At 48.9% G+C, this 10551-nt stretch overlaps 1 protein-coding gene across 1 annotated transcript; it reads right to left on the bottom strand.

Moving 5' to 3' along the window:
- Positions 1–1041: 1041 nt before the first annotated feature.
- Umod (uromodulin) lies at positions 1042–8582 on the bottom strand. Its single transcript, XM_013011580.1, has 6 exons — positions 8370–8582; positions 6573–7355; positions 6360–6467; positions 4420–4628; positions 2955–3103; positions 1042–1291 (listed from the first exon to the last, which is right to left on the bottom strand). The coding sequence occupies exons 1-6, from the start codon at positions 8467–8469 to the stop codon at positions 1042–1044; spliced, it is 1599 nt and encodes a 532-aa protein (XP_012867034.1). The 5' UTR covers positions 8470–8582.
- Between the last annotated feature and the right edge of the window lie 1969 nt (positions 8583–10551).

Below are 10551 nucleotides of genomic sequence, written 5' to 3'. Positions count from 1 at the left end.
GTGTGTGTGTGTGTGTGTGTGTGTGTAGCAGTCCTAGGAACTGAACTCAGGGTCTAGCATGGCAGGCAAGTGCTTTATGGCTTGAACCATGCACCCAACTCTTCTGTTTGTACTTGATTTTTGCTATAAGTACTTGCTAATTTTTCCCAGGCTGGTCTGAGATTGGAGATTTTTTTCTCTAATAGCTATGGTCACAGACATACCCCACTACTCCCAGCTTAAATTTTAAACTAAAAAAAAAAACATTGAAACACTGCCTGTGGCAACCACAGTTGATGCTAAAGCAAGAAAAAGAAAAAGAAAAAAATCATCAAGGCAGAGTGGATGAAAGAACATTTGGGATACCCAGGAAATGCATGCAGGAGTCAAAAAATTAGCCACCATACACTGACTCCTATGGATCATCAGAGACCTGTGTTACCTTGTTGTAACAACAGAAATGGGGACCCCTGTTGTGTGGTTGTGTACATGCACCCAACAGCATCAATGCACAACACAAAGAGAAACTTAGACCAGCCCATGCAGAGACCCACGTGCATGTTGGGCTGCAACTGGAGACCCAGGATCTCTGGGCAGGTGAAGTGGACATTGCTCAGCCATTTCACTTTGTGGTGTGTGTGTGTGTGTGTGTGTGTGTGTGTGTGTGTGTGTACATACACACGCATGTGCTTGCATGCACAATCCTGGGACTTAAGCTCAGGGCCTGGGCACTGTCCCTGAGCTCTTCTGCTCAAGGCTAACATTCTACCACTTGAGCCACAGCTCCACTTCTGGTTTTTTAGTATTACTTGGTAAGTCTTAATTAATAAGAGTCCCATGGACTTTCTTGCACAGGCTAGTGTTAAGCCATACACCTCAGAACTCAATCTCCTGAGCAGCTAGGACTCATGTCATAGGCATGAGTCACTGCCAGGTGCTTCTGTAGCTTTTTGCTGTATACTCATGATGAGTGCTAAATTTCCTTCATCCAAGCTGAAAGACAATCCTCCTCTCCCCCACCTCCCAAATCCCTCCATGGTTCCCCACTTAGCGATTGCTGCCTTACCTGTCCTGGATGATGAAGTATTTCACTGGGTCTGTGGCATTGCCGCTGGGGGTGGCATAGCAGTTGGTCATCAGTACTGCAAACCGGGACAGGTCTCCGCCATCCAATATGGTACCCACGTAGAGGAAGGCCTCCGTGGACAGGGCCACTGTGGGGCCTTGGTAGGGTTGCGTGTAGGAAGGGCTCTGGAAAAGCGCCATCCGCACAGTGAACATGCCGGTCCCACCCACACTGATGTTCAAGACACTGCAGGGGCGAAAGGACTGGTGAGAGGACCAAATGGAGAACATGCCAAAAGAGGGACCTTTTTCTCCTTCATGCTCCTGGACAGAGCTTGAGATTTGTGTGCCTGGGTGAGGAGTGTGTGTGTGTGTGTGTGTGTGTGTGTGTGTGTGTGTGTGTGTGTGTGTGTGTGTGTGTTTTGAGAATCAACTACACAAACACTGAGTTACATCCCCAGCCATGAAATGAACAGATTCTTAATAGAGTCACCTCAATTCCTTCTTCCTTCTCAAGGTTAATTCCTTCCTCCTTCAAAAGGTTAAAAGGGGACAAGTTGTGGACCCCGTAGACCAGCACAGTAGTCTATGTTAGAAAACTAATCCAGTCCACGTTAGAAAAGACTTTGTAACTGGATTGTTTAAAAGCATAATTAAAGCAGCTACACGGTGAGGACTGCCCTTGGCTGACCCCTCACAGGACCTCACAAGGCTGAGATCACATGAAATAAAACCCATCAGAAACCCCAGCGACTCGGACATCCACTTCAGAGGCTTCAGAGGTGAGACCCAGATCCTCAGCTCTGACAGGAGTGAGGTTTCCAGCTCAACCTGAGAGATCTGCTCACAGACTATTGCTTTTTGACCTAAGGGAGGGCCACCAGATGCCAGAGCACTGCTTGGCCAAGTAATATTCCAACCAAACACCTGCCATGAGCAACCTCTTCCTCCATGCTGACCAATCAGCAGCCAGCACACAGAGCCCCATTGGCTAAGTCTGGTGGAAGTCATGATAGAACATGGGAGCAGGGAGAGGTGTTTGAATCCCAGCACTGCCACTTCAATAGACCTTTAGTAATGTCTATTACAGTCCCTTGTTGGAGTCTATTGTATTCTGTTTGTAAACAAAATACAAACCAAGGAGTAAGTTCCTCAAGCTTCTCTGAGCCTCAGTTTCCACCTTTGTCTAAAGGGAATGGTGATCATAAATCTCCTGGGGCATAACTGTGAAGATTTTTAGTGAGATATTCCATGCAAATCACTTTGTGAAATGCCCACCACACACTCAATAAACTGCTAGTCAGGATTATGGTCTGCCATTCTGTCCAAAGCCAGCATCACTGGCCTGTGACATCCTATTCAAAGACTTTTTCTGCAGTCTTTAACAACAGTGTCCTTTATTATAAAATGTCATACAAATCTCATGTGGTACCAAGGATGGGGTGAACTTCTCCAATGCATCCCTGCAGGCAAGTACCCACCCCATCCCTGCAAACTCTATATAATCAGACCTCTTCCCATTGACAAGAGGATTTTTTTAATTCCTCATTGCATGAATTAATTTAAGGCCTCTCATCCTTCAGTCCCTCTTTCCTACCCTGCCCCTCTGAAAAGCCACTGAAACTCTCACACGTTCATTCACAGCTGCAGAACACAGCTGCCACATGCAGAAGACTGGCAGCCAGAGAAACGTTGGCCATCTCCCAAACCCATCTAACTAACGTGGGACGGAGCCTCGACCCTGAGTTCCAAGATTCCCTAGCTCAGTTTCTCCACTGAGCCATCCTAGCTCTCAGATGCCACACTTAGCTCCCTATGGGAGGCAGGTGGCAGGGAAGCTGGAGACCTCGTGGTGATGGAACTGCAAGGCAGAACTGCCTGGGAGCTCTGGAGATCCTCACTGACCGCACCTGACCATTGGCTGCAGGGAGGTTTTCAGGCTGACTTTCATGTCCAGCGGGTAGGAGCAGGCAAAGTTGATTTTGATGTTAACATCACGGATGATAATCTCATTGGCGAGGTAGAGGGTGTTGCTGTATGTGGCGTGGGTTTCGTTCCTCTGTGTTGGAGGGAGCAGAGGGAAAAAATGGAGAATAAGAATCTGTGCAGGACAATGAAACCAGAGCTGTTTGTCTCTGGCCACCTGTATGTGCACGCACATGTACACACGCACACACACACACACACACACACACACACACACACACTGACTTCCTGGCCTCCATGAGGACAAATTGTCAGCAGCAGGAGCCATCTCTGAGCAGGTGTCATGTAGCTGAGCTAAATGCTCCTCCTACCTCATTGCAGATGTCCTTTCTTCAATGACCCTAAAAGGCAAGGCTGTTACATTCTTGCTTCCTGGAGGGGACACGGGTCCCCCATAACTGAATGACTGACTGATTCTCTCTGCTGCCTGGAAGCTAAGAAACATGGGTCTTTTCTATCACCACATTCTTCCTTTTTTAAAGATTCTCGTCCACATGCTAAGTCTCCACTCAGGAGATTTCATGCTCTAGCCTTAGAAAATAATCATTGCTTCTTCTTTTTGGCAAAAGTAGACAGAGTAAGTTTATTTAAAAGAGAAAGGAAGGTAGGGAAATAGAATCTCTGTAGAAAGGGGGTCCCAAAGATCAAAATCCAACAATGTCTTCCTTTCTTTTGAATCTTTTCTTTTTATTTCCTGGCATAAGAGGTGCAGGAAGGCTGGATTCTTGAGACTTACCACTTGTCATCTTAGCTACTCAGGAGGCTGAGGTCTAAGGATGGCAATTGGAAACCAGATGGGCAGAAAAACCTCCAATTTACTACCAAAAGAAAGCCAAGCCGGGGATGGTGCTGGTAGCTCACACCTGTAATCCTAGCTACTCAGGAGGCTGAGATCAGAGGATCGCGGTTCAAAGCCAGCCTGGGCAGGAAAGTCTATGAGACTCTTCTCTCCAATAAAACCACTAGAAAACCGGAAGTGGCACTGTGGCTCAAGTGGTAGAGTGCTCACCTTGAGCTGAATAGTTCAGGGACAGTGCCCGAGCCCGGAGTTCAAGCCCCACGATCAACAACAACAAAAAAAAAGTAGAAGAGTGATAGACACCAATCTTGAGCAAAAAAGAAAAACCAAGTAAAAGCGCAAGGCCCTGAGTTCAAGCCCCAGTACCAGGACAAAAGAGAGGGCACAATGCTTCCCTTACACAAACATTTGGGGTTCCCTAAAATAAATATGGTCCCTTCTGCAGAGGCCTTTACAGGCAAACTACTGCTCCAAACATCAGTAATTCAGAAACAGGTGAAATAACTCATGCAACCCCGTACAATTTCTGTAGAACCTGGAGCTGAACCTGTGAGCGCTCTGACCCCTGCCCTCCAGCTGCCCAGACATACTGTCAGCACTGTCCCACAGGGACCATCTCGGGTCGGAGTCACCACAGACATCCAGTCCTGCTCCCGTCTCTCACTGAAGCCTGAGCAGTGGCTGTCCCGCAGGTACATGAAGACCTTCTTGAAGCCCAGGCTCTGTAGCTGGCATTTGCTCAGGGACATCTTGATGTCATTGGCCTCACAGATCAGCCTTTGATCCAAAAGTGAAACATCTGAAATAAGCAAGAAAAGGGCACAATGTGGAGCCTGTCTGAACCTCAAGAGCTCAGTATGCACCCCACAATCAGAAAACAGGGAGAATTCTCCAGACTGGCCACTAGCTGGGGGTTCTCAACTCTCAGAAGAGGGGAGCACAAGAATGGATTGTACACATTGCAGATGGATCCACTAGCCAACCTTCCAGAGCCCCCCCACAGACCCCTAAGAACCAACTCTACCCCAATTTCATGGCAGTGTTTGGATCTTTCACTAGCCCAGAATTAAATAGTATGGAATCCCAATTTTATAAAGGGAAAGGAAGCTAGGTGCTGGTGGCTCACACCTGTAATTCTAGCTACTGAGGGAGGCTGAGATCTGAGAATTGCAGTTCAAAGCCAGCCCAGGCAAGAAAGTCTATGAGGCACTTATCTCCAATTTACCACCAGAAAACTAGAATCAAGCTGTGGTTCAAAGTGATGATCGAGTGCTAGCCTTGAGCAAAAATATCTAAGGGACAGCACCCAGGCCCTGATTTCAAGCCCCATATCCAACAACAACCAAAAAAAGGAAAGTTAACTACAATTTCTTTTCATCTACTTTGGGGTGACAGACCTAATTTGTCTTTAATGTCTTTAAGGCCACACATGCTTATTCTTTCCTCTTAAACAGAGAATTTGGGGCAGATGTCAACAACTAGATTTATTTTTGTAAAAGGATTTTTTAAAGTTATTTTTTAGTACTTATTATTTTAATGTTTTTAGGACATAGCTACTAGGATTATTATAATAATCTTTCTGCTGTATTTACTGTGACCTTCTAAGATATGTGTTAGCTTGCTGCAGACAAACCCAGCAGTGAACATCAACATCTCAAATTATCCTGAAAGAAGAGATTTGGGGCTGGAGGTGTGGCTCAAGTGGCAGAGCACTTTCCTAGCAACCCAGAGGCCTTGAGTTCAAACCCTAGTATGGCCAAAATCAATCAACCAACAAGTACCAATCACAGAAGGGAATTCAATCAATTCAGAAAGCAACCAGTTAATTGTACAGTTGGAATTAGAGGAGGGGCTTGAATATAGCAACGTTGTCCAAGTGGCAGAAGATGACTGAAATCGTGACTGAAATCTAGAAAACATTATCCACCTCCAAGGAGTGTAGACAGGGGCAAACGTAGGCTCAGAGACAGCCAGTGCCCTGCCTTGCATCTACAGCGGATCAGTAACTCAGCAGATCGGGGGAAGGAGGGAGTAGTGTTCCATAGTCTGATGCTGGCATTATTCTGTGTACCCACTGCAGTGTAGGGCGGGGGGTGTTAAAGTAAGTTCTGGGCATAAAGTTGACCCCTGATCACCAGGAGTTTTGGAGTCAACTAAGGGGAGAACCAGGAACCCCCCCCACACACACACACCAGAGTTCTTCTTGACTAAAAAAGGTGCTAGTGAACCTTCCAACTGCGGGGGGGCTTTGTATTCCTGAGTGTCTTTCTCATCCTCTCATGTCTGCATTTCTCTCTCTCTCTCTCTCTCTCTCCCTCTCCCTCTCAGATTTTAAGTTTCTAGTTTGTAGTTGTTTATGATTTTAATGTTTTTAGGGCATAAAGCCTGGAAGTATGATGATCATCTTTCCATTGTACTTACTTTGACCTGAGAGAGAGAGAGAGAGAGAGAATGTGCTTTCCCTGCCACTGACCACTTTGTCAACAAACAAATCAATTCCCCTCCACTGGTCCCCTTCTGCCCCCCTCACCGGTGACATTGATGTCTTGTTTGCATTGGCACCGCCACATGCCATTGTCTGATATGCAGTCCTCGTCAATTCCGCACTCCTCACACGTCCCCTCCACCGAGGTGGGATCTGCAGAGGCAGAAGTTCAGTCACCATGGATCCGCCTTGACCCCCCCCCACCCTGCATGGTGTCCACCAGGGGGCGTGGGAAGGAGGGGGTGGCCCCCAGCTCACCTGTGCAGTACGCCAGATTGCACTCAGGGGGCGCTGTCAGGTTGTAGACGTAGTAGCCTCTGGCACAAGCCTTTACCTGGACAGTTGTGTTCCACAGGCAGCAGTGGCCGCTCCAGTGCGCGCAGGCCGTGCGGTTCACGATGCCCTCGTCGCTGGAGGGGTGCGTGCCATTGAGCCACAAGGGCGCGGCCGTGTTACAGCGCAGGACTGGCACACAGGTCTCTGCCATGCGGACGCCACCCTGGCCCACGAAACGGTACCAACCTTGCAATTTGGTATCACAGGAGTAGCCAGAGCCATACTGAGCACTGCGCCAGTACTCATCCAGCGTGTGGTACGCCTGGCACGGGTCAGCACACACGAGCTCACCACCGTGACCCTGGGGCAGGCAGTCCAGTCCTGGCCCACAGGATCCAGGGGTACACTCACAGTGCCGTCCATCCCCCACATAGCCCTGGGGACACACGCAGGAGTAGTTGCCCTCCACGTTGACGCAGGTGGCCAGGGAGTGGCAGAGGGTCCCCTGTGGCTCCAGGCACTCATCCACATCAAGGCAGCCCAACCCGGGCACCAGGTAGAAGCCATCGGGACAGACGCACTCGTAGGAGCCCAGTGTGTTCACGCAGCTGGTGTTGGCCGAGCAGTTGTACGCCTTGGGAATGGCACACTCGTCTACATCCTCACACACCAGCCCGTCGCCGGTGAAGCCCTCCTGGCAGGAGCATGTGGTGACAACCCCATCCATCATGCAGGTGGCATTGCTGTGACATTCTGAGCATCTTCCTGTAGACAGGCCAGCCCAACCCAGAACATGGGCAGTCAGGCCAATAGCTTCGCAAAATCCTATCACTTCCCTAAGGGAGGGATCTAAGACTCAGCTTTATAGTCCATTCCATCCAGCACAAGCCAACCAAGGCCCTGACTCCCCCTCCCCCCCCCCGCCGAAGGCCACGCTTCCGACATGTATTCCATGGTAAGCATTGCCTTTAAGTTTTATCTTCTTTGCTTGTTGTTTTTTTAATTCAATATTCTCCCATCCAGAAGAATAATTCTCAGATTCTTGATTCTTTGTTAGGATTTATGGTGAACCTGTGACCCCCTTCCCATCTGTGTGTGTGTGTGTGTGTGTGTGTGTGTGTGTGTTTGCCAGTCCAGGGGCTTGAACTCAGGGCACTATCCCTGAGCTGCTTTCGCTCAAGGCTAGCATTCTACCACAGTGCCACTTCCAGCTTTTTTCTGTTTATGTGGTACTCAGGAATCGAACCCAGGGCTTCATGCATGCTAGGTAAGCGCTCTACCACTAAGCCACACTCTCAGCCACCTTGGTCTATTTTGTGGTTTCTGTGTCCAAGTCCCTTCCCCTGCCTGGTTGAGCCTTCATCAATACCATGCATGGTGTCACCTGCTCTCTGAAAACTTCCCCAAGGCCACCTTTTTGTTTGCCCACACAGCTAGTTTATGCCTGTAATCCTAGCTACTCAAAGGGCTGTGATCTGAGGATTGCAGTTCAAAGCCAGCCCAGGCAGAAAAGTCTATGAGACTTGTATCTCCAATTAACTACCAAAAGCCAGAAGTAGAGCTGTGGCTTGAATGGTAGAGCAGTAACCTTGAGAAAAACAGCTCAGGGACAGCTTCTGGGCCCTGAGTTCAAGCCCCAGGACTGCCAAAAAAAAAAAAAGGCTTAAACACTTTGTAAATCCTAAGTGTAATAGAAAAAGGGTTAAGACTTTCTCTACCAAGGGCCATTGTTCCTGGCACACATATACACAAGCACTCGCATGTAAGCATCACACTTACTAGCTTCCAAAGAGGAGTCATTGGCTGCCACTACGATGAACCACGAGGTCATTGCCATTACCAACAGCATCCAGGGCAGGGAGAGCAGCAGCCGCCCCATCCTCTCTGCTCTTCTGCTCTTCTGCGAATACCTGCTCCAAGACAAGTGTGATTCCCTCCCTGTTGTGTTGGAGGCCCAAAGTCCTGAGAACAGAAACGGGGAGGGGAAGGCGCATGCTCTAACTCCCCTCCCCATGGGGAAGGATGGTTGGGGTTGCACACTGCCCATGGCAGTACAGCTGGGGTGCAAAACCCATGCAATACTGAGGCTCTGCAGGCCGCGGGCTTCTCTCTTCTAGGCAACAGTTATTCCCACCCATGACTCTCCACATCTCAGGACACAGCATATTCTGCCAAGTCTCTCCTTTGGGAACAGGAAGTAGGAAGATAGAGAAGTATCTTCCTGAAGATAGCCTTGGACACAGTAGATGGTGGAGAGTGATTGGATGCATGAGGATACTGTAGCTATTATTAGGAAAGCTTGGGATCCATGACTAGGAAGCTGGCTTGCCAAGAATCGTGAAGCCAAGAATCATCAGACCAGAGTAGTGACTCATAGGCAAACACCTAACTTCCTCTCCCACCTCCCTCTGGTAGATCGGGAGCCAGCAGAAGACTAGACAAAGGAGGAGGAATAGGGAAAAACACCCCAGGATCGCCTTTACCTGAAACCAGAGCGGAGGACTGCTTCCCTCCCAAGTACGTGCCTCTTATAAATACACGTACACGAGCCCCTGGCTGCCAGTCTCACCCCCAATTATTTCCTGTGTCTTGAGATTGTTTCCTTAGAGGGGGGCGGGCAGATATTTTCTTTTACTTTTTTTTTCTGCATAATGTTTGCCTTTTCCAAGCTGTGAATTTGTTGCTCCTTCCCCTACACCACCCCCTCTCCCTCTGCCACCACCAAGAGACACACCAAATCATTGATATTGTGGGTCACACCTGTGCCCGGAAATGCAAGGTCTCTGTTTTGCACTCTTGAGCAGCAAGAGATTCCTTAGTTAGGCATTAACTGGCAAAGTGGTGCCAAGGTGCTGGGTCTTTTTCTTCGTCACTGAGGAGGATGAGGTGGGCCCATGGGGCCAGGTAGCAGCTAGTATCTATAGGTAGGCTGCAGTCAAATAAAAAGGAGGTGCCTGTTGACCCTGGGGGAGTCATCTATCTTGGAGAGTACCCTTTGAAGCACCCTGTCCTCACCATGGGAGCACCCCCTTCTTTCTATCCCCAGACACAAGCTAGAGGGGAACTGAGCAGGGCCAGAGGCCAAGCATGCAGACATGGGGAATTCAATCTACTCAGCCAAACCCATCTGATGTTTGCTAGGCTCAAGACCCTTAGAGGGTTGAATGACTCTGTGATTGAATCATCTGGCTTGGCCGTCGGCGAATCTGAATCCTGGCCCTGACATATTGTGCCCAGTGGACTCCTCTCTTCACCTTCCTAATGCCATCTTCCTCAACTGCAAAACAAAATTGCTTCTCTCCCTGAGAGGCTGTGACCATTCAAAGAGAAGATGGGAGAAAAGACACACACTCAGGGGCAATTTTATTTGGAGGAATTTTGCAAACGCTGCTTGGTTGCTGTGCAGTCACAAAAAGGCAAGGAAATGCCAGGGGCCAAGTTCAAAGCCATGTTGGGGGAAAAAAATGTGTGTAGCCAGGTGCCGGTGGCTCATGCTTATCATCCTAGCTACTCAGGAGGCTGAGATCTGAGGATCACAGTTCAAAGCCAGCCCAGGCAGGAAAAGTCCGTGAGACTCTTATCTCCAATAAATTATTCAGAAAACCAGAAATGGCGCTGTGGCTCAAGTGGTAGAGCGCTCACCTTTAGCTGAAGAGCTGAAGGACAGTGCCCAGGCCCAGAGTTTAAGCCCTGCGACCGACCCCCCAAAAAAACAAAGTGCATGTGAATTTAGACTGAGCAGCAAAAATAACCATGAACCCAATGTCAACATTCCTCCTCATCATTTCAGAACCAAATTTCTTGGGGTGAAGGGCAGTGGGGTGGGGGAAATCTCTGTGCCGGGCATGCCTTTAGAATAGCCAGGCTAGGGCTGGGAAGGTGGCTCAGTGGTAGAGTGCTTGCCTTGCATGCATGAGGCCCTGGGTTCAATTCCTCAGCACCACATAAGCAGAAAAAGCCA

Source organism: Dipodomys ordii, unplaced genomic scaffold, assembly GCF_000151885.1.
Source record: "Dipodomys ordii isolate 6190 unplaced genomic scaffold, Dord_2.0 Scaffold14, whole genome shotgun sequence".
NCBI classification, from domain to species: domain Eukaryota; kingdom Metazoa; phylum Chordata; class Mammalia; order Rodentia; family Heteromyidae; genus Dipodomys; species Dipodomys ordii.
The sequence above is the reverse complement of the archived record's forward strand: the minus strand, read 5'-3'. Positions and strand labels throughout refer to the sequence as shown.

Bases quoted from the DNA above. Each gene is read 5' to 3' on its own strand.
- Umod (XM_013011580.1), bottom strand. From the start codon at position 8,469: ATGGGGCGGCTGCTGCTCTCCCTGCCCTGGATGCTGTTGGTAATGGCA. The intron at 4,629-6,359 runs GTGAGGGGGGCA...TGCTTATTTCAG, and splicing joins ACAAGACATCAATGTCACCG to ATGTTTCACTTTTGGATCAA. The intron at 1,292-2,954 runs GTGCGGTCAGTG...TCGCCCCTGCAG, and splicing joins TCCCTGCAGCCAATGGTCAG to TGTCTTGAACATCAGTGTGG.